At 39.5% G+C, this 24,565-nt stretch overlaps 1 protein-coding gene across 3 annotated transcripts in view; it reads left to right on the top strand.

Moving 5' to 3' along the window:
* The window catches only part of tafa1b (TAFA chemokine like family member 1b), a 179,320-nt gene extending 155,138 nt beyond the window's left edge, over window positions 1-24,182 (top strand). Inside the window, exons 4-6 of one of the 3 annotated variants that reach the window (XM_084729241.1) lie at window positions 9,696-9,820; window positions 13,427-13,518; window positions 22,811-24,182. In XM_084729241.1, the coding sequence (XP_084585367.1) occupies window positions 9,696-9,820; window positions 13,427-13,453 (152 nt within the window). In that variant the 3' untranslated portion in view covers window positions 13,454-13,518; window positions 22,811-24,182. Of the gene's footprint in view, window positions 1-9,695; window positions 9,821-13,426; window positions 13,519-16,527; window positions 17,165-22,810 lie in introns of those variants that run through there. The other 2 variants (XM_084729250.1, XM_084729257.1) reach the window with 2 other exon arrangements.
* The last annotated feature ends 383 nt before the right edge of the window (window positions 24,183-24,565 follow it).

The following is a 24,565-nucleotide window of genomic DNA, read 5'->3' as shown; positions in this document are numbered from 1 at the left end:
AAAAACAATAAATAAGACAAGACGAAATTAAGAGAGGCCCTGGCTGTTTTTTCAGCCTCCTGAGAATTTGAGTTTGAGCTTTGACCTTTTGAGGCTGCTGTAGCTGGTGAGTGTGAAATGTTGATGTCAGAGCAGCAAGCTGAAGTCAGCAGCTACTACCTCGTGTCCGCAAGTGTGAGCACACCTGTCATTTCATGTTAAACACGTTAAGAAAAATAGATCCTTTGTTAAAATAATATACTGCAAATGTGTTGCTAATTTCTGTTGCATTACTGATAAGTCATGAACAGACCATGCACTACTTATTTAAGTCAAAAGTTTAAGTAAAAAGAAAGATACTTAAAGGAGGAATCTGTAAGATATTTACTGTAATAAATCAAAAAATGACCACGGTATGTCATCAGAGATGAAGGAAACACATTTAAGTTAAGATACTCACTTCACTTGACATGAACGCTAGAGCCGCGGTGCCCCCGTTTGAGATTTCCATTCTCCACCCGAAAGACTGTTTTCTAAGCCCATTTCACATTAATCATACATCAAATTAATGCCACATTTTTGCCAAATGAGTAAGTGTCTGTTCACGAGTCATAAAAAATCATTAATAATGTTGTTGAAGACATGTATATTTATAACTGTTAAACTGAGCAAAATGTTATTGGAGTTTGGCAGGCAGTTAAGTCATTGTCCAGTGTCTTATTTCAGAGCATTGGGCTTTTTCTTTTAACGGGCTAAACTTTGCATTGACAGACAACAGACAGTTTTAAACAGTTGATCAACTTACAGTGGAGGACTCGTCTTCGCTTGCTATTGTCAATGTACAAGGCTGAGCACATCCTACACTCCTCTGGAGTGTCTGCAGTCTGCCTGCCTCTGCCGTATTTGGGATGGAGGGGGCAGGGGGGAAACAATTCACTTCAGCCATAGATCGTTTATCAAACAGGATTACAACCTATTTAATATACCATCTATGGCTCCAACTCGCTATTTGGACAGCTGCACTCATTTTTGCATGCGCAGTGGCTATATATTGCTCCTTTAAAACAATCAATTTTACTCCCAGCCCTTTGCACCACATACAGTATTTTCTCCACATGTCAGTACTTTGCATTATACCTGATAAATGCCGCTGTTTGTATGTGTGACTGTATATTCCACTTTTACTTGAATGAATCTGGGGTCATGAAAAAAAGGAAACCTTCTTTGTGGCATTTCTAAGAATTCATTTGAATTCAAAAACCATACTGAAAGCAATCAAATCGAAACACAGGAATTCTTCTTCAAGTCTGCGGGTGCCGGGGAGTCCATTACACATTCAGAAAAACAGAAAAGCTGTGTGATTAGAAAACCAAACGATATTTTCTGAATAGCTAATCAAACCTCGGCTCTCTCTTTTTTGAGGGGGGCAAAGATTAATGCAGAATAATGACTCTCTGAAGCTGACCCCGGGTTCAGGGGTCCAAGTCTCAGTCCCGCTGTAATTATACACTTACTTCATTTGCTTCATGCTCCCATGACCCTTTCAGTGCTTTACTGCTGTTGCACGTTGCTTGCAGTCGTACCTCTGTCTCATTAAGATGGAAATGTGTTTTTTTTTTAATCAAGCAGTTCACTGTAACTCTTTTCACTTACGTGCATGATTATGTGAATGAATGACTGATTGATTGGCTGTTTTGTTTGGTTAATAACTGAGTAATCAGCGCAGTTTCAGAGCAGTGACGTAAACTGAAAATCAGGTGAAGAGAAAGAGACAAAAGACTTTCTGGTTGTACGCTCAAAAATAAACAACTTGTTACAAAAGACAGTGTCTTGGCTGCCTTTTAAGTGTAAACTGATTAAGTTGGGCTACAGATTGAATTCAATACTAATCACAACTTTTTGCAGTGTTTTCATTCAGTATGAGAGACACACAGCAAGTTTCCATCATATGCTTTCTTCAAACCATTAAGAAAAAAGTCTGAAGTCTTGAACCATGCATGCTGGGATGTCTGCTAATATGCTGATATGCTGAACTCATGCTTACAAAGTGTTAGTTAAAGCTACTAAAAGTAGTTTTTGACTGCTTATGAAACATCTCAGTTTTATACTGATGCCTCTATATGACCTACATAAGCATTCGAGACATGAAAACAATGGCTATTTTTCTATAGTTATTCTTAACCCTTGCCATTTGGTTGCATTCTCTTGGATATCAGATGAAACAAGCCTGTACATTTTTCCAGGCAAGGTCACACTAAGAAATACATTAGCCAATTAAAAATAGGTAGTATTATCATTGGATATTTTTAATTTTGATGTTGTGATATTGGCCATGGAAACACTGCCACTTTTTTCCACAGGGCTCTCTAAAATCAACAAAATATGAAATTTCCTTATACTAGCTTCAATGAGACAAGTTAATTTAGTTTATTTCACCTAATTCCTGTATGATGTCTTACACTGTAGAGATGGATGACTTGAATGAGTCAGTGAAAGAAAAGAAGTGAAGCTGGTTGTTTACTGATCGATCCTGCACCCCAAACTGTAAATGTAACATAAGAAAATGGCATGAGAATTTAAACTAATTGCTCTCTGCTCCAGATCTTGACTGAAGGCGGCTAATTTAAGTGAGTCACCAAAAAGGAGACGCTACGGCTGACATCAGAAAAGCCATCGTTTTGCTATGATTAATTTAAATCCGCCGAGTGCTGCACGGGCCACTTCAAGTTAAAAAACATTAACTATTCATTGAGCTCACAGACACGTATTCACATTTTGACACAGACTGAAATCAATTCTCTTCCTCATCCGTCAAGGTGTTCAAACATTCTGTTACCTGGCAGGGACGTGTCAGCGAGTTCAATCCATCACACGGCCCGCTCACCAGTGATCTGACAGATGCACTTGTAAAAGGTCCATCGCTTCATGTTTTTCAATCAATTCAAGTCCCAATCTCGGTTGTTTGTCCATCAAAGCTAAAGACTCCAGCCTGCTACATGGCCAACATCTTGAATCAAACACTCTTTCAGTCCTTGTTTGCTGATTATTCTGAGCCCATCTGTCATCTCTGACAGTGTGCAGCAGCTACTTTATGGTAACATGTGAGGATCGTGTTAATTGGTGCTGGTGCTTTAAATCACATCGAAGGCTTTCAGCTTGTAAACAGATGGATCTGAAAATTAATAGTGGGCCCAGACGGGGTAGTTAGGACAGTGGTCAATTGTGAGACCCCCACTTCTCCTCCTCTTACGCTCCCCAGCAGACGCAGAGGAGGAGTAAAGTTTGCTGATGTTGGAACAAAGGTTATACCCTCCATGCTGACGGCTGCACTGGGAGTAGTTAAAGTAAAACGACTGTTGGAGGTCAGTGGTCACCAGAGAGTGATGCATGGATCCCAGCCCGGAGATGGCTCTTCTCCAGCGGTCAAGGTCAGAGCCAGATGTCCTGGCCCAGGTACAGACACAGACATGAAGTGTGTGTGTTCACATTAGACTCGACACTGTCTGTTTTTTATCCTCGTGGCCATCGGACCAGACGTGTCACTTATAGAACAGGTTTTCATTAATGACCCTGCTGCCTGAAATAGATTTTTAAGGCAAAGATCAAATTTGAACATGAATATTTATACGATGTATTTCATAGTCACTGCTCATTAAAGTTTTACTCTCCTTTTAACACAAGACGGGAAGCTGTCAAGAAATTAATTAGGGTTGTGCAAAAGTGCATTTTTAAAGATGGTGGATAATCCACATCATCTGGTGTGTGCTGTAGAATAACTTTAATAACTTTATAGTGTTTCTGTTTTTTTCATTCATGCTGTATTAGTTACTGGATGGTGACATATTTTCTGGCTAACACACTGCAAAAGTCATGAAGGCTACTTCAGCACAGCTACAAATCCACAGCTTTGAAAATGTTGTGATTAGGCAACTTTATTGATCTCACATGCATCATGTGTTGATGCATGCTGCCAATATTAAGTTTGTAAATGCAAAGATCCCCACATACATATTTTAAGATGTAAAAATACTATGCTTTGGATCATAATTTGTTTCAGACATGTTTTTTTTTTTCACAAATAAGTTAAATTACCAAGTTAAAAATTCTTGATCATCTCTCTCAATGAATCTCTATGAATATGCATGTATTTTTTTTGTTTCAAAGGTTTAATCAGCAACAGTTTCCTTAAAAAAATTAAACAATAAATAGACTGATAAATATAATCCCTTTCAAACATGACTGATGACCCAGTAGAAGTGTGCAGTGGACGCTGTATCTGCAGAAACCCTGCTCTCTGCCTGCATTGCCTTATTTTTTCTCATTGTTTTTCTGAGCTCAGGGTGTTTCATCAACCCAAAACAATAATGCTTGACATCCTGATGTGTTTACAAACAGCTCAGACAAATCCTACCTTTAACTACTGGACACAAGTCTCCGACTTCACTGAAAAGTCCATTTTCAGTGTATGTCCACTGGAGGTTTGAGGTTTGAGGTTTACACATCACATTTGTTTAAGTTTGTTTGTTCCATAGAAAATCACAACATGGTGAAAAATATCCGTGTTTCCCAAAGATCAAGGCGACGTCCTCAAATATGCTGGTTTCTCCACAAGATATTCAGTTTGAGATTTTCAGTAATTTAATCATTCAGCAAAATAGCAGATGATTAATTTAATAGTTAATAACAGATCAACTAATTTGTTAATCTTAAAAATGATTAAAGTCCCTATCTATCTGTGGTGCAACATAAAGGTTCCACTCCTTCTGTAGAGATAATGGCTCCTTCTAAGGTAACAAAAACACACACATTATACTCTAACGAAAATATACTTATGAGTGTTATTTTCCTTTTCTGCCAATAAATCCCTGGAAATCTTACACACTGGACGTTTAAAGGTGCAATATGCAGCAGTTGCATGTAGAAAAATGAGTACAGCAGTCCAAATAGCGAGTTGGAGCCACAGACTGTATATTAAATAGGTTGAAGTTAATATACAGTCTGCGGTCTATGAAGGTCTATGAAGTTGTTTCCCCCACATGACCCAGAGACTCAGGGAAGCTCAGAATGGTTGCAGGAACACTGCAGGTGCACAAGACACACTCAGCATCATAAATTCTTAATAACAAGCAATGATGTGTCTTACACTGTTAAATTAAGCCTGTTATGCTGAAAACATCAACACTTATCTCCACTCTCTGGTGTTGGAGATCAGTGACTGGCTGCTTTACTGCCTTCTAGACTCCATTAAAATATTGCACAATTTACCATTATAAATTTATACACCTTCTACGTGATTATTAATAATTTGTTATGACTCATAAACAGGCACTTGTCATTCGGCAGATATTATGCATTAATTTGAACTTAAATTAATGTGATATATAACAGGCATAACAAAAGTTATTCCAACCCGGAATAGACATTTCAAAGGGGGACACTGTGGCTGGAGTGTTGCTGTCAGAGCAGTGAATATTTCAACCTAACTTGTTTCCTTGATCCCTGATGACATATTGAGGTTATTTTATGATTTATTACAGCAAATATATTACACTTTTTTTTTTTATTTTAAGCATAATAACATAGATTTATTCTGCAAAATGAATGTAGTGCATGAAGACCCTTTGTTACAGCCTTTTGGTGAGTTTGAGACACAGCAGAGAACAGCAGAGTGAAAAAAAAATTCTAAATTTCAACATAAAAAACATGAATCTCAGGGGAGCCTTTCAATGCCAAAGCCCTTAAGTTATAATTAAGCAAACTAACAAAGTGAAAGGGGTAGACATTAAAATATGAGTACAGACACAAGGCCCACAGATGACTCAATGAACCTTCATTTAGATGATGATGAGTTTTCCTCTGATTTGACTCAACATTATTAGCATTAACAGCTGAGCAGCCATGCTGTTGTCTTGACTGTTGGCTTCAATAAAACTCATGGATATTAAAACACTGCAAACAATATGGAAAACACACTGACATTTTAATGGCCAAAACATACCACAAAACCATGTTAGCCATCAAAACAAACAATAAAAATCAATAATCCAGGTCAAGTAGTGGACTATTGAACAACCAGTTGGCCTTCTGACTCTGGCTTTATTCAAAAACATTGTACAGGCATTTCATACAGGTCGTCATACTCATAAATAATGAAGGCAAGAAATAATACTACGAAAAACTTTACAGGCCTGTGTAATGCAGCCGTTTACTTGATTCCCTTTGTATAAATTATCTATGCTTTGTGTGCACACATTCCAGGGCACACAGGGTGAGGTGAATTTAGTTCTATGAAGTACAGTAAATATCATTCAACTTTTATGCAAAGCGGCTCTCGTGTTTTAGCAGCTTGCGTGAGGCGGCATTTTAATCTCTTCCTGCCTCGTTTTTCGCTTCCTTTTTCTCTCCCTTCTCTTGCTTTCTCTCAGATTCCATTTTGAAGGAATCGATTTTTGCTTTGCAGGTATTACTTCACCGTTTTCAATTGCAAGTGGATTCTGCATTCACATTGTTGAATATAAATCCTCCTCGGTCGGTGGTATAATGAAAAACAACTCCATTCCCCTCTCCCTCCGTAGTGAGGAGAAGGGGCTAAACAGAGTGGCAGCACATCATCATCACTGATTAAACACATCTCCTCGAGACTCGTCATAATTTGCCACTTAGCGAGGACTTCCTGCATAGTTATGGTGTTGCACCTAAAACGCAGCTGAATGTAAACATGATTAATGATGCGAGACGCATATTTAGCCCATGGATGAGGACAGGGGGGAGAAGGAAGATAGACGGAGCGCAGTGGATGATGGACCAACATGTGGTAATTAGTAGGTAAGGTAAACAGCCATGGGGGGAGCCAAAGGGCAGGTTCACAGCCTGTTAGTGGATGGTCTCACTCTGGCGTTGAGTATCCTCAGGGCTCGTGGAGAGAAAAGCGAAGGAGGAGGTCAGGAAATGCAGCAAGTTCAGTGAGCAGCAGTGGGGTGTTACTCTGTGTCCAGTCTTTTTCTGGTTTATACGTGTGTGTGTGTGTGTGTGTGTGCTTGTGTGTCCGTTCACACCGAGCCGTAGCATGCTCTGTGCTGTGAGGGACTGCACTTTACCCGTCTTCCTCCATCAGTTGGAGACGGCGTGTTGCTCATACTCACAATTGATTGGTGGTTGGCCTGTAACCTTGGCAACACAGGCTGGAGGGGAAAAATATTTTTTTCCAGATGGTTAAAAAAATGGGTTTGTAAAATGAAAGGATACTGGTTTAACTCATCACGTTCACCCAGTCATTTGACCTTCACATTTCACTTTATGTCAACGTGATAAAAGGAAAGATGCTGTTTTAAGAAAGCACACTACGTGCTAAAAAGCGGCTGCAGGGGAAAAGATGACTTACCATCTGAAAAAAATGCTTAGAACTTTTGTCACGTCACATTTGCAGTCAGAAATCTCATACGGAGGAGTGTGAAAAACAAAAGGAGTTCTTTACACATCATGGTTAATAATGAATTAGAGCTGACTTTGAAGGAAGGTTTTAGATGTTTGTGCTACGATTTATTTCAAAGAGTGGTTCCCACTGCAAGACATCGGATTTAACAAAAAGAGGAAAACTTGGTAGCACTTTATTGGAACGGGTGTGCATAAGACTCTCATTACACTGTCACAACCACGTCTTGACACCTGCCATGAACATGAGGGAGTCTTTATGAATGTTTATACTGTGGTTATTAAGTATTCTTTTGGTTATGCCTTTGTTAATGCAAAGTTGACATTTTTTGAGATGTCATTAACATTAATCAAGCACATAGTGTCTTTGTTATGACAACTTGAAATTAACCAAGCTAATAATTATTTTGTTATGACAACTTGACATTAACCAAGACAACATAAACCGTCAGTGTCTTTGTCATTACAGTTTGACATTATCAACCTTAAAAAAAACTGTTTAGCTTTAAGTCTTAACATTACATTAAACTGTTACATGTGGTTGTTTTGACACTGGGCGTTGTGAGACCATTTTAAGTGTGTCATTAATAATTTCCTGGACTGAAGTGGTACCATTTGGACTAATTAACTGAGTCAGACCCTGGCTGCCAGGTGGCAAACCATGCAAGGAAACTACCTCAGTACTGTACTCCCTGCCATACAGGCCACGATTGGTCTCAGAGGCTGTGTTCAGTCCCTGTCCAGCCAGACTCAGTTAGACACCGTCAACGTGAGCATGGCAGGTAAAACTGCTGATTGATACTGCGCATGTGCAACACTCAACAGTGATGAGAAGGAAACAAAACCAATCACTCCTTCATGTTTTTCTTTTTTGGAGCTGATTGCATCCAGATGACTTTAAATAAAGGAAAATATTCATGACGCACTTATAATGCTCTCATGACAGCTGGTGTCAAAACAACCACGTATTACAGTTCAATGTCATGTTAAAACATAAAGCTAAACAGTTTCTTCAAGTCTCATACTGTCAGGTTGTCAAAGACAAAGACAATGACAGTTACTTTGTCTTGGTTAATTTCAAGTTATCTTGAGAAACACATTACTGGCTTGATTAATGAAATGAATGAATAATTTAAATTAAATGAATAATCAATCAAATGACACTTAACAGTGACATAAACATTCATAAAGACATATTTATGACAGATGTCATGACATAGGCAGTGTAATAAGTCTTATGTAGACCCCCTCAAATAAAGTGTTACTGAAAACTTCCTAGAATACATTTTGCAACATTTTTTTATATATATAACTACTATTACAACTCATAATTCAGGTGTTCACCTCAAATACTTTGCATTTACATGTTGTGGAAGCACATTTCCTCATGTGATAAATTGAACATATGGTCTGCGGTAACTTAATTAGGTACTTAAGTTTATTTATATATCTACCTTCTAACTAACCTATAGAAGATTTCTTAAGGGACACGTCACACATGATGAAAGGAGTGTTTTGGTATCATCTACCACCTTCAACTTATTTTCAGGTTTTTGTGCTGCACACTCACTCGTACACACACATATGGCACACCCAGAGACATGCATGGAGAAAGAGGAAAAAGAGGGCGGCAGATCTTGATGAGAAGATGAGAACATATTTGTTTTTGTCAGATAGCTGGAGGTAGAATTCAGTCGATGTTAATGAGAGGCAATTAGTTTTGATTAAAAATGAGATTGCTCCCCTACATGCAATGTAGCTATATCAAAACAAAATAATGATTAATTTCTGTTGGTATAAGACATTATTGTCAACAGCAAAAGTACCCATGCAGCAAGGATACGATTGCTCTGAGGCCGGAGAAGAGGAAAAACATTCATTTAGGGAGTCGGCTGGATGTTCCTCTGGAGCTGCTCATAATAATGTGTGTGGGTGCTTTTGTATGTGTACATATACGGGTATGCCTGTGTATATGGACACAAAATGTGTTTGCGTGGGAGGTTTCTGCATATGTTGAACTTTTTTATGATCATTCTGCCTACATTTTAAACTCTGTTTATTCCCTATTTTTAATTGTATTTTATTGTTATTAATTTTACCTTTATTCCTCATTTAAGGTCCATTTATAATTACGCCTATTAACGTTCTTTTGTTTTCCATTTTTATCTAGTTAATTCGCTACTTTTTCATTTCCCTTCTCCTTCTTCCACATAAATGTGTGTGTACACATGTCTATGTGATAAACTAACCTCTTTTCATTATGTGTCTGTGCTCACCTTCCCCAGCATCCATCGTAATTGGGAAATGGTGGTGTGAGATGGAACCATGTCTGGAGGGAGAAGAGTGTAAGACTCTGCCTGACAACTCTGGATGGATGTGCTCCTCTGGGAACAAAATCAAGACCACAAGAGTGAGACCTCACACACACTTAAGCACAAATGTACTTGTATGTACCTGCGTGTACAGACCTACACTCATGAGGCACAGGTGCACATGTACAATACATGTATATATGCCTGATTCTTTATATACTGTCAGCCCATTCTCACTCCCAACATGCCAAATGCGACAGCTTGGTTAGTTCCCCTACGTTTCAAACTATGACACTGTAGGTTCCCCTCCAGCATCATTTCTGGAGGAACCTCTAGCATTATATTTTGATGTACGCTCAAAGTCAGGTGATGTGGTACAGAGAGCAAAAAAGTCCATGTATGACGGTGGGGTGGATGGATGTGTCAAACAAACACCATCATCAGGTGACTGAGGTTCATGTCCTCTGTGAAAAAGTCTACACTGACTTCTTTTTTAACTTGCATAAGTGCTTAAGTTATATTACGTATGGTAACTTACATAACAAATATACTTATTTTAACTCAAACCATGAGCTTTTCCTAAACCTAATAAAGTCGTTTTGGTACCTAAACCTAACCATACTGTGACTGATTCACAACGTAAACCACATTACTTTGTTTCTCGGCAGGCTTTATTTTGTATGTCTAACCAGATGTTGCATAATTATGATTGCTAACTTGACCAGAGAGCCCTGGATGTGCAAAACTAATGCTAGAGGGGCACATGGAGCATCATAGTGGGGCTAGTGACAGACGGGTTTTTTTTTCTAATGGTGGTAAAAAAGCAACATATTTCTGTGGGATGGTAGTTTTCCTCCACCCACAGTGATGTTAGCGATACGGAGGAGCAGGGATGGGAGGAGGAGATGAGGATGAGGAGAGAGAGCAGAGAAGAAGATGGAGAATAGGTTGCCATGAAGCTGCACCTCAGTGCAGCTCAGGTGGGTGTTCAGCCGGATTGAGGTGCACCTTTGCACCTCAGCTCTTGACTGCACAGTCTGTCTCCCCCACTTTCCACTCCTCTCTCCCGCTCCTCATTGGTCTATTGCATGTTCCGCCTAAAACCCACCCATAGATTAATCAAGGTATTTGGGCACAGCTGATAGGCGTATCCCACTGTGTGCTGCAGTTGCAAGGGTCAGGACAGAGCAGGATACCTCTAAATCCCAGGCAGAAGATGGCACAGGTGGATTTGGACATGCTTTAAATTAAAACCAATGTGTTTTAGTTAATTTAAAACTGTGTTTTGAACATGTGCTTTAGATCAGCCTAAGGTAGGGTCCTGAGTGTCTATAGTGATTATTTATTAATTTCTCCATGTTTAAAACAATTCTTGTCATTATTAGCATGCTGTTATCCATCACTAGAAATCCCATGATGCCTTGGGTTGAGTCTGTCAGCCAATCAGAGGCTGTGTTCCTGATTTGTGTGACAGTGCCGATCCAAAGATTAGATCCATGCAGTGGTCTCAAAAGTATTATAAAATGGAATAACATGGCCTTTCAAAATAAAATTTGCACTGATGACAGTAATAAGCTCAACCCTTCTTCAGGTATCACGTGACTACAATAATGCACATCACAGCCTTACATCACAGTTTGAAGCTTGGGGCCACTGACCAAGCTGCTGTATTTGACGAGTTGGGAGTGAGAACATGTTGGTAGTGAACATGCACATTTAACCCAGGCATACACAAATTTGCACACATATCCTAACATGCACACCAGCACACTCAACATTTTCACAAGCATATTCCAAAATGCCAGTCAGATTTGATTTTATTATTTAACCTCTCTTCTTTGAAATGAGGAACAAGAATCCATGTTTGAATACTTTGATTAAATGCTTTAAGCTTCTCTGTCAAGTGCCTGTTTCAGTTTTAATTAATCTTCTATCATTCAACAATCAAACATACACAGTGTCAAACCTGTTGGTACAAATCTGCACAAATCACACTGTACAGAGAATACTTAAAAATCACAGCACATCTGTGCCCTCTGTATAACAAGGTGGATTCTGTGCGGTGTAAGCAACCTATCTAAGAGCCTATAGCAGTAAAGAACAAACATAAAGCAGCAGTAAACAAACAGGTGGGTCCTGCCTCAGGCCACGCTCCTCTCAGAGATAAAGTTAACGGCCACTCTGCTTCACCACTGCCTTTCGGCTCTGTAAACTGACTCCGAATGCGGCATGCAAAAATAATGAAGGGAGTTAAGTCCTCAAAGCCAGCAGTCCAGCACTCTGTGACAGGTTGATCACCCGATTTGTATTCATTTAATTGACTCGCCCCCCCAACCTGCTCGCGATCAGCAAACCCTCGTCTCCTCTTAGTGCTTGGTGACAATGACTTTGAATAGAAGCAGAGACTAATGTGATGCTAGGGGAAAGAGGGAACAGCCAGTGAAGGTTAGACCACACGGGGCTTCCCAAGGTTGTCCTGCAGATTTATATGCCAGCAGATAGACATAAAGCTTTCACTGGGGCCCTTCTCAGCCACCACAGGCCCAAAATTTTCAGAAAGAAGTTGATCGAATGGGATCTTGGCATCCTGTCAAGGTAAGGTGTAGTGCTTGGTTCACTCTAAAGAATGCATCTCTAATTCTCAATTCAGTCCTTTGCACAATTTTGAAATAATTAAACTTGAAATCATGATTGTTTTTATATAACATAGGACAAATTAATGTCTTTATTCTTTTGAGATACATTAACGTGATAGTTAAGATTATTTGAATTGGGGTTCTATGAGGTATTTATTGATAGTGTCTTACTTACAGTAGATGGCAGTCGGCACACCCCCAGTTTTGAAAAGCAAAGAGGAGTACCACAATGGGAGCTAAGCAATGAGCACTTAAAAAAGCTCCACCTAAAAAAGTTAATATTAGAGTGTTTTTACCACTTTATCTTGCCACCAGACTGCCTTTATTGACAGGAAATCACCATTAAATATCACTCTCTCCCTCATACCAAACAAAACAAAATCAGTAATTTTACCTCATAGAACACAGGAGTTGCTGTTCTACTGCTGCCTCGATTTTTTAAGTTTGTTTGTGTTATTTTGTGACATCAGTGAATAGTTCTGATTCAAAGTCATCCAATAACAATAACAGAAACAAACCAACAGAGTGAGGCAGCAGTAAACCAGAAACTCCTGTGTTCTGTCCAGTAAATTTACTAATTTGCCTATGGAGTTTCCCACCTGAAAAGGCTGTCTCACGGCAAAATGGTGAAAATATCCTAAATACAGCGAACAATTACAGTGGTATTGATTTTCCTTAGCCGGAGTTATTTAAGTGGCTTAAATACGTTTTACTACTGTCCACAGCAGTACATTGCTTAGCTTCCATGTTGGTAAACCTCTCTGTTTCTCCAAAGTGGGGGCGTGGCAACCACCATCTACTGCAGGTAGCACACTGACTGTCATTAAGTACTTCATACAAACCCACTTTAAATAATCCCAACTATCCCTTTAATCAAGATTGTACATTTCTGCATATAAATGGAAAATGAGCATTAATACATATATATATATATATATATATATGAGTAAAATGGCTTTAGTCTAATATTATCAAAACCTTTAAGAGAAGAGGGCCAAAAGGTCAGGCCTGAAGCTGCTTTTCTACCCAATACACACGTGTCCTTTTCTCTTGACCCTCTCTTTGCAGAACACCCAGCCATACTCCCCTTTTTAGCTTCCGGAAGCAAAATGCAGAGGATGCGTCAACAGAAATTGAGCTGCATTCTTGCTTCTGTAAAGGTTAGTCTTTTTCTCAAGCTGTTGTTTGTTTTTGTTCTCCCGCCTCTCTCACACACACATCACTGTAATGCACTTGAGTGTCGGGCGGTAGGAGTGGGACCAACTCATGTTCAATGACTTCTCATTAACCCAAATACTCAGTGCGAAATAATCAAGTGTGTGTTTACATGCTGTGCATGATTAGGCAGGCGTGACACAAATACTGAACGCACCGCCACCCACTGTAAATATTTATCACCAGGCACAGGCAGCGCACGCATAAATAAAAAGTAAGTTGCTGCATTTTCATATAAATGGTGAATCTTGGATGACTAAAATATTCCCACTGTGGACTCAAGGGGAAGTTAGAAAACATGCCCTAGAAGTTGCCCTTTGCTCACTTGGATGATACCACAGTAGATGACACATGATAAAGCGCCCTCTCTGGTTCCCTTCTAGTGGATAAAACATGGTGAGGTGCCTTTCCAGTGGGAAAAACATGATAAAGTCCCCCCATAGGGTGCCCTTCCAGTTGAGAAAATGTTCCCTCTAGGGTGTCCTTCCAGGAGATAAAACATGGTGAAGTGCCCTCTTGGGTAAAGCATAATCTAGTGCCTTATAGGCTGGCCTACATGCTAAAAAATGAGTTTTCCTCTATGTGCTTCTAAATGGTTAAATATTTACTAGTTTTCTACTTTTTTATTATAGAGGTGTAGTAGTTGTTGTACTTAAAGTCATACAATAAAAGTATTTTAATCTAAACAAGAGATTGAAACTGTTTGACCACAAATGCATCACGACTTTAGGTGCATTGGTGCCCTACATACAGCTGGTGCCCTATTCATATTTTTGCCCCTGCCTCTCTGACAACCAGAGTCAACCACTGAATTTACTGGTTAGTACATAGATGGGTAAACATGCTAAAACACTGCAGCAGCACACTCATGGCGCACTGAAGAAACACACACACACACACACACACACACACACACAGCCAGGTCCAGCCCATAGCAGAGCCGTGCTGCCTGTGAACAGTGTGTAATGGCAGGATCAGTCCCTCTTCCTTTCATTGCCTCCTTTGTTCCATGTCCTGTTTTTGCTATCGGCCACTGTGTGGGTTTGATTACAGTGCCTTACGCTGGTCTGCCAATCCCATTAGTCACTAATCTGTGACATGCTACTTGCTCTTCTCTGTGTGTGTTCTCCTAGTTGTGTATGAACGCACATGTTTGATGTCTTTGATATGTCTGTGTTTGTGTGTGTACACTCACATGTGTGCACGAGACCCCCGGGCAAAGCTTCTTCCCTTTTTCGTTGCGTGGCTTCTTATCAGAGGCCACTTGATACCCTGATCCCCCTCCGAGGGTCTTGTTGAAGCAGCTATCAGCACACAGCATAGCCCACAGGCTACATGAAAGGCCTTTTATCCTGCACTCTGCTCTCTTTTTTAATCAACATTCCTCATTCACCTGCCTCGCAGGCCAAATTGCCTCATTTGTATTTGTTCCGTAACAAGCCAGCAAGCCCACAACACGCCATTGTTTTTTGTTTTCTTTTCTTTTTTTGAATTATCAGCCATTTTAGTTCATCTGCAGGGTTTCATTTTGCTCTGAAAAGTGTCAGTGAAGCACAATGAGGCCGGCACACACACGTCGTTCACCCGCACACAGACTTCATTACCATCTTTCATGAAAGGGACAGTTCGCCCCGTAATCAAAATGACATTTTTTTCTTCTTACCTTTACACTGTAAAGTGTAAGTGTAAAGTTGAGAAAACTTCAAGACAACTGGCTTCAATACAATAATTCTGAGTTTTAAAGGAGAAATCTGTCATATATTCACTGTTATAAATCATAAAATGACCATGATTTGTCAGAGATTAAAGAAACAGACTGAAATACCCACTTCTGACCTCAACAATACAGCCGTGATTTCCTTCTTTCAAATTTGTATTCTGTTCCCTAACTTTACTATATTAAATAGGATTTCAACCTATTTAATATACTGCCCATGGCTCCAACTTGCTATTTGCACTGCAGTACTATTTTCTGAGGAACAATTGCTACATATTGCTCCCTTAAGTCAAACTTAAACTCCTCAGTTTTGAAATAAACTAAATCAAGTTTTGCTGACCTGAAATAGACTTGAACTTTGCTTTATGGCACTTACTCATGTTGTTTCTCCTGACTAGATCCCTGATTCCATTGTATTAGCTCTCAGATGTACGTCGCTTTAGATAAAAGTGTCTGCTAAATGAAATTGTAAATAATCTGTTGTTGAGAGAATTTACTCTTCTTCTTTAGATTAACTTGACTCTTTGAGTGTTAGAAAATTTCTGTATTTAACAAATGGTTCACAGTGAGCTATGAATCCAATTTGTCATTATTTGGGTGCTTGAAAATTGAATGGTTGCAAAGTTTTTTTTAAAGTAGAAAAGTAATTATCTCAACGAAGGATTATAGATTGGAAATTCTTTTTTTTATTGATTTCAAAACTTGATTCAAAAATTTAATGAGGACAGTTATGTTTAAATTATTTGTATTAATTATTATACTTTTTCACTGTAGTGCTGTTTATTTATCCATTGAATTTGTTTTAGTGTGAGTTACTGCGTTTTGGAGGTATCAGCTGTAGAGATGTCTGCTCTCTTTCGAACACATTGGAACTAGATGGCAGTCGGCTTGTGGTGCTCAAAGTGCCAAAAAATATATTTGAAAAATTCAACACCAGATTCTCTTTCCAGAAATCATAACATTTTCAAATGTGTTTTTTGGGGGGATACTCTGAGCGCCACAATCTGAGTGCATGATAAATTATATTTGAGAGACATCCTCATATTTCCAAAATTCACCAGCTCACACCAAAACTATCTTGATGCATAAATAGCACTTCTGGTCAAAGTAAAAACATGTATTTTTGATTTTTGGATTTACTGCCCCTTTAAAAATAAATTGGCATGAAAAGCAAGAAGCCAAGCAAAGCCAGTGCCTGACATCCATGTTTCTTCTTTTCTTTCTTTATGTCTTTCAGAGAGGGAGCCCTTCATTGCCTGTTCTGTAGCAGCAGACAAGGCAGGCCCTTTTGTTTGTGGAAGTCACAGTGAGAGCGAGGCTGGGGAGCACCTTCCAAAACACTCGCCCACCATAGATCTGCATTACCCGCTCCACTCGCTAAATAGATCAATCCATTTCTGCTCCCTCCAAACAATTTATACACCTTTAGAGAGACATGCAGAATGAGAGGGGCTGTAATGAAAACATCTTTTCTCCCACTAATTCTTCTCTCTTGCTTTTGATGATCGAGAAAAGAATTACGTTTATTTGATAACCCCACTGTTAGCGTCCACACTCAATATGAATTTGTCATCAGTACCAAGGCAGGAATGTCATACATACGTAATACAACTCTCATCAGGCGCTCGAAGAATTTTAATGACATTTTTAGTTATTTCACACCACAGCATAACCACTCATGTCCAGAGGGTGTTTTAACCGTATAAGGCCACATAATTTCTACTAAACTGTAAAAATGAAAAAGTTGAGAAAACTCAAAATTTCAAGACAATTTACTTCAATAGATTTTTGAGTTTTGAGCCAAACACAAACTCTTCAGTTCTGATACAATTTTTACCACAAATTATATTGAGATAATTTACATTTCTTCTTTAGATAAAAAAAAACTGTATTTTAAAAATTGTTGAGAAAACTCACCGAAGTGAAATTGAATATTACTTAATAATTAGTTAAGAATATTTTAAGTTGCAACCATTTAATTTCTAAGCACCCAAAGCTCAATGAAAACAATTTTTGAAATCCAATTTTTGGGGGTTTTCAAAACTCAAAGATTCAAGTTTATCTAAAGAAGAAAAGTAAATTCTCTCAACAAAAGATTATAACTCAGCAAAACTTAATTTATTTCAAAACTTAAAGCCACTACAATGAACTTAAATATTTTGTTGACTTTGGAGATCCCTCTGGACAAAAGTTATGGAAATAAAAATATCCTCCTGCTTTCTTGTAAGTAACAAAATGTAAATGGTGGCTGATTTCATCTGATTTCAAGAGAATCCGATCTGGTGGCAATTAACATTAACTCATGAAGGTCATGTAGAGACATCAATAACAAATTGATAGAGTTTCATAACCAGTAATGAACTCCCTGTTGTAGCTTTAAAACTTTGATTCAAAACTCAAAAATCTAGTGATGGCCTTGAAATAAAAAAAAAAAAGTTCCCTCTTTTGTTTTTACAATGTGTGGTGTATGTCATTGTTCAGATAAGTGAGTACAAAGCATTGAACTCAAGTGGCTACACCACCATGTTTCACACTTTTCAGTGTGAGTCCCCTCCAACTAGTCCAACATGATTTACTTGCTGTTCAGAGACTCACATGGCTCTTATTAAAAGGAGCAGAGGGTACTTTTTCAAGCAAAATATCACACCGTGACAGGATGTAGCCCATCTGTGAGACAGTTTCAGAGCAAAAGTGACCTGCCAGCAGATGCATCGCCATCTAATTTGTCATATCGGGAGAGCGCACTCTGCAGTTGATCAGAATGAACTCCGAGCAACCACGCCACATACAGTTCAACCTCGCTGAGAAATCATCTGTTCCACCTCCGTGCTTGACAACACTTCTGCTCCTCCTCCAGTCCTGTGTAATGTCATCATGAAGACAAACATACAGTTGTACACAAATGGTGAACGCTGCTTCTTTTGGCATAAATAATAAAACACTTTTGTGGAAAATATGCTGTCTTAAGCTGACAGATGCAGACCAAGCCGCCAAGAACAGCCAGATTATTGTCATCCTTATGACATTTTCATACAGGTTTAGGATGGAGTTCATTCCAAGTGCTCCTGATTAATTTATACCAGTTTTCTTTGCTTTCTCCATTGTCAATGTCACATTAAATGGATCTTGATGTATTTTGTTGTCTGGAGTCTTCTGTTTTTAGAGGGTGCTCTTTAGTGCTGTTTGAAGAGGTCTCTCGGCTGGCATGATTGATTTGTTCAGCACTAAACGAGAAGGGGGAAAGGCTAGGCTGTGTTTGCACTAAATTCTTTTTGCTAAGGCAATTGTCCTTGGCTCCTTTTACTAACTGAAGTCTGAGTAAATTGCAATTTAATGCGGCCTGCAAATTAGAATGCAGACGGCTTAGTTGCCAGCAAAGGTGGGATAGGCAGGAAATCCTTGAGCAATCCACTGCTACCTGCTGCACTGTTCATTTGAAGAGACAGAGGACAAAAAAGAACAGAGGACACTTTTAGTCTCACACACACACACACGCATGCATTTGGGTTGAAGTGACAGCATTTGCATACAACCCCTGTTCTCCCGCTAACAAACCTCTGGTGGATTGAGTCTGAGATGGAGAGTGAGCCGTAACGTGTGACCTGTTACTGCTCTTGTTCTGGCAGAGGTCATTGTCTGCTCCAACATTTTCATATGTCGTTGCACAGTAAGATGATACAGATGCAAATGTTGGACAGATGAGCCCGCAGGAGAGGATTACTATGTTTAAGGATCATGGGGGAAAAGGACCAAAGCTGCACAGAGAAAGACACAGTGACAAGACCTGGAGGAGACATCAACATGTTAAATAAAGATACTTTGAAGCTACTGAGAGCACACAAGAGGATCAGTGGCAGTGCAGCAAGGAAGAATAATTCAGAACTGCTAAGTGTTCCCTTAATGTGGATTTATTTGATTATATCTGTCTTAACTAGTCATTTGCTCTTAAAAAAAAAATAATTTGCTATAGCCCTAAAAGAAATCTGCCAATGGGGCTCCACTTGTTTCTAGTGTGTACGTTAAAATGTGATTAAGAAATGTGTGGTGCATGGGTATTATTCAGGTTTTAGCAGCTCTTTTCATAAAAATCCACATCCTAAGTTTGCTAATGTTAGCAAAGCGCTAGCAAATCAGCTGGTTAATTATTGACATAGATTAGGTAGCTAGTTATCTAACATTTTGCTAACATTAGTTATCTAAAATATGAATAATGTCGCCTTAAAAGATCCTCCAGCAACATCTTTTGATCAACTTCAAATTTTGATTTATTTTCAGTCTAAATGAGCCTCACAATAGCATATCTACGTACAGGAAACAGGAGAGGAAACAGTTCAAAAAGCTCATATTTCTGGTTTGAAGAAGAAACACACCTACTTGTAAACACTGGCTACATTTACGTGCAAACAAAAATCCAGTTTTTGCCCTTTTTCTGAAAAAAACAATATTCCTTCTAAGCTGTTTCCATGACTAATGAAAAAGAACCTTCCTCTAATATTTCCATTACATGAAGTTGTGCATACTCTGATTATGGACACTTCTTTCTTTTTTCTTTCTTTTTTTCATTTTCCACCAGTGGCAGACTCTTCTGTGCACAGATGTGAATTCTGAATTTGCTGTTTACATGTCCAAACAATGCCTCTAAAACCAGAATAATACCAGTGTATCCCCCATGTCTTAATCAGAAAATGCTTCATTCAGAATTAGGCATAATTCAGAACATCTAACCGGAATATGCTGTTTACATGACCTGTATCAAATTCAGATTACTGCCATATTCTGAACAATAGTAGAAAACAAATGTGCATTTAAATGTAGCCAGTATCAAAGACTTTAATATCAAGAGGTTTTCGGATATGCAAGAAAAGTGTGAGGTCAAGCTTTTCAGGAAGGTGGCTGAATGGATAAAAGAGGGGGGCTTTGTTCATGCAGACAAACAAGTCTGCCACTGGTGGAAAACTGTGGTGCTGGAAAATTCTGTTTTGACGTAAAGAAGTAAAATGGCTCAAGCAGCTCCAGAAAATATGCACAGCTGCATGTAAACAAAAATATTAGTGGAATAATAATTTTCTTTAGCAATGTAAACAATGTTTACATTTTATTGGTCTTTATTGAAGCATACTGTGATAAGTGTAGCATAGCTTCTTTAAAGAAAAGGGCAGTGTATAAGTGTGTGCAACGTGCAAGTGAACGACAGCGAGCGGTAGACTGACGTGCTGCTCAGAGTGAAGGAGAAACGTATATTTAGCAGTGAGTTGTCAGTCTCAGGTCACAGTGTGTCAGTTAATAAATGCTGCAGCTTCTCTAGACCAAGAGAAGTCTTGTCTGTTGTTTCCCAAGTGCTCAAAAGGTGATGGGGTTAACCCCAAAGTAAACTGAGCAGGAAAGGCTAATTCTAATGCTAGCATTGTACCTTTACAACATCAGCCCAATGAGGTCAGATCCCTTTCAGAAGCTTTGTAATCCAGCCTTGAACTGCAGCATCTGTTTGGTAGGTGTGGTAAAAATAAATCCATGAGAAGTTATTATCCATTTTCCCATTTGGAAAACAGTTGTTGTTGATAGCATGTTGTTAGTCCCCCACTGGCGATCCCAAGATGCCTAGGGATGAGTCTGTTGACAAATCAGAAGCTGTGTTCCTGACTTGTGTGTGACAGTACTGACCCTTAAGTGTATTTATAGATCAATGCGCTCATACCAACACAAGATTGACCCTTCAAAGTAAAAACTGCAGTGATGACTAATGAGCTCAACCCTGCAGAAGACGTCATATGACTGCAGTACTGTGGTAATGCGTTTATCGTCACAGCTCTAGGTGTCACGATTCTCAAAATCCACTATTGAAGTTGATAAAGATAAATAATCGACCAGTCTGATAAGTTCACAAATGACATCACTTTAATGAAATGCAGCCTTTAAAACTAGGAAAACACAACACTTCTGCCACATCAAGATGTGCCAATAAGACGATATTTTGTCTCATATCAATATATCACTCAGCCCTACGAGTATCCCTGTAAATAATCAACTCTGAAGTGTTATAAAAACATACTAACGCTGATGAAGGAGACAGCAGAGCTTCAAATGACACATTAATTTGATTTCCACTGAAACAATTTCACCCCATTGGCAGAGTTTTTTCAAATAAAGTTTATGACTGCAAAATGACCTCAATAACTGCTAAAATGAACACATTCATTACCTAGTATCAATATGACTGTACTGCATTATGTTTTCAGACATTTTTTTCTTTTACTCAGTTGCATTGTAAATGAGGTCTACATCAATGTATTTGAGTTAAAATAAAGGTTGAATGAATGAATACTCAATGTTGATGCTAAATTAAACCCAATTATAGTGCCTGAGAGTCATCTCCTCCTCTGATTGTTCTCTGAAGCATAATCTCAAAATAACACACACAATACGGTAGATGAATACAGGTGCACACAATTCTACCCTCAGCAAATGGTTAATAAAATCATTTGGCGAGGATGTCGGACACATTGGAGCTTTGAGACTCTCCATGTGCTTTAGCTCAAAGAGTCCCAAGCAGCACCCTGCACAATCAAATCCACACACCTGGCTACCACCTGCCAAGCCTGCTGGAAATGTCATGGCTGTATTTCTTAGTTGAACAGGATTATGGGATTTCTAATTGGCCCCACAGTGTGCAGGGGGGGCTTCAGGTTTCTTCACCATACAGTCTTAAAGCAGTAGAATATAACTGGAAAATGTGATGAAAGCGAGGTGAAGAAATATTCTGGAGAACACGCTTTTTGCCACACAGACGGTCATGAGAGGGCAAGGAAGTCGACTGCTTTAGCTGTGGTAGACGTCGTGAACACAGTTTTTATTGAGCTTCAGGTTGAGCAGGATGCTGAAAAGCAGGACATTCAATAGCAGTCTCAAGGTTGCACAATGTACCATTGAAATGTGTCCAGGTCTGCAACCGAAGCTGAATAAGAGTCCCTGAACCAGAGTCACGGAGAGACAGCTCAGACTCCACAGCGGGTGCCGTGATCCCATTTAGCAATGCCAAAGTCATTTTATCAGGTTGGAGGAAAATTCTCAGCTGGGATTGGCTGGCTTGGTATGAAGGTGCAAACGAGAGGGCGGCAGGGGTGGGGTGGAGGGGATGTGGCTAAAACAGTCTGAGATAAAGTCAAAAATATGCCAGAGTGTCAATTTGCGCAGCAGACATACACAGCATGGAAACACACCAGGATTTTTTTGTACAAAGAACTTTCCTAATATATCCCAGTATATCTATAAATGCCAAACACACTTCCATTTTCAGCTCTGTTTCCACACATATAAGCTGACTGTTTTTAGTAACAGCGGGAACCGGGAGGTGAGACGGGGCTGTACAAAGCCTCAATAGTTCAAAAGACTCTCCTTGTTTTTTTGAAACACGCGAGCGGGAGCAATTCCTCTGGGTCTAATCCTTGCGCACTTGTATACCTTTGTTCTATCTAAGTGTATGTGTGTTTTCTCTCCCCTCCTCTTCCTCCTCTGTGTTGCAGATTCATCCCAGGACCTAACAGAGAGCTCCCATTGCAGGGCTGCGTGCCAGGCTCCTTCCCTTCCCTCATCTACCCTTTTCTCTTCCCACCGAACGGACTAAAACTATTACATCCGTGGCTACTGACTGGATTACCTGGGACCACAGAACGGATATCCACCCAGATAAAACAGCTTTGCTCGTGTGGTGCCAAGGATTTGAAACCAGACTAATCCCCTGTTTGATCAATGAGCCCCATGTTGGTGACTCTCCTCCTCCACACAGCTGCGGCCAGTTTCCGACCTACTCTATCTCCGTTTCCCCCTCCGTCTCCACCCTTGAAAACTGAAACAGCTTAGCAGGGGTTATTTAGAGGTTGTTAAAACATTATTTGATAGACATTCACCCCACCTGAAGGTAAACCGGTTGAGGAGCTTACACGGACCCGAACATAAACACGGAACTGAGGGCTGCAAGGAGGGAAAATTACCTTGATATCCTTTTTTTCTCTGTGTGGAAGGCATTTGTATTTGACTGGCTGCCTGAACATGATGGCCCTGCTGTGGTGTGCCTATACGGAGGCGATTTGGTTGACAAACACGGGATTTTCAGTGATGGAGACCACAAGCAGCCTATAACAAGTTATTGAGAAGTCTTTGAGAGGCTTTAGTGTCCATCATCACGGCCTCACCTTCATCGTCCATGATGGACATTTTGACTTTTATTCGAGGGCATGCCCGATGTAAATTCATGCGCACTTCTTTTCTTTGTATGTAAGATAATTTGTGTATATATACATATATAAATACATTACATATAAGATGACAGATCCAAGAAGCTGAAAAATATATTTAAGACTCTATTAGGCACTCGAGCCCAATGGTGTATTGATCAGCCACTGAAGGCTGTTGTCCCAGTACGGTGTGTGTGTATAGGACTGCTTTGCAGTATTAAGCTTGCTTTGGAAAAAGCCTCAAGAGAGTCATAAAACTAAGTATTGGTCACTTTCGTCATTCAGCGATGTCCTTGGTTAAGCCAGAAAATGCTTGTAGTTTCTGTAAAGATGAGGAAAAACACTGTATAGAACTGCCTCACAAAAGAAAGCAGCACTAACAACAACCCCTGAGCTTTCCACTCTGATACAGGGACACAGAGCAGCAGCAGAATAACTTGGACCATAATCGGACAGTTAGTCATGGGCGACTGCTCGACTGTGTTTCTTGTGTAGATCTCCCTCTCTCTCACACACACCAAAGAGAGATGATTTATTGAAAATGAAAGTGAGAAAGTGTTAGTCACATTGGAGAAACATACAGTTACCCCCCCCCCCCCCAGTAGATGAAAGTACATTACAGGACAGCCTTATGAGAAATAAAAATGGTTTTCTATACTGATACGCTGTCTCTCATTCCTTCAAATTGTAACTGATATGTTGAAAAATGTTCCTCTCATGATGATTTGATATGTCTGTAATATGTGGGTGTCAGAGTTTCATTTATATGATATGTTAACACTGTGAAGTTTTTGCTTGAGTAAACAAGCAATCAACAACAGCGCGAGGCAATGTGAAAATGACTCACGGCGAGGCAAACACACATGCAGGAAACACACAAATGAATCTGTGATTCTTCATTTATACAATTCCTTTGGTGGCAGAGAGGATTTATCAGAACAGCACATTCAATTCATTCATGCAATTAGAATAAAGATTTCCAATATCGTACCAGGCAAAATTCCAGATGATTTTCAATACCAACCTCCTCTCTCGGCTCATATG

The sequence above is a fragment of the Lutjanus erythropterus genome, chromosome 2 (genome assembly GCF_056507025.1).
Source record: "Lutjanus erythropterus isolate fLutEry1 chromosome 2, fLutEry1.hap2, whole genome shotgun sequence".
NCBI classification, from domain to species: domain Eukaryota; kingdom Metazoa; phylum Chordata; class Actinopteri; order Lutjaniformes; family Lutjanidae; genus Lutjanus; species Lutjanus erythropterus.
Note: the sequence above shows the minus strand (reverse complement) of the source record. Positions and strands in the feature narration are given on the sequence as shown.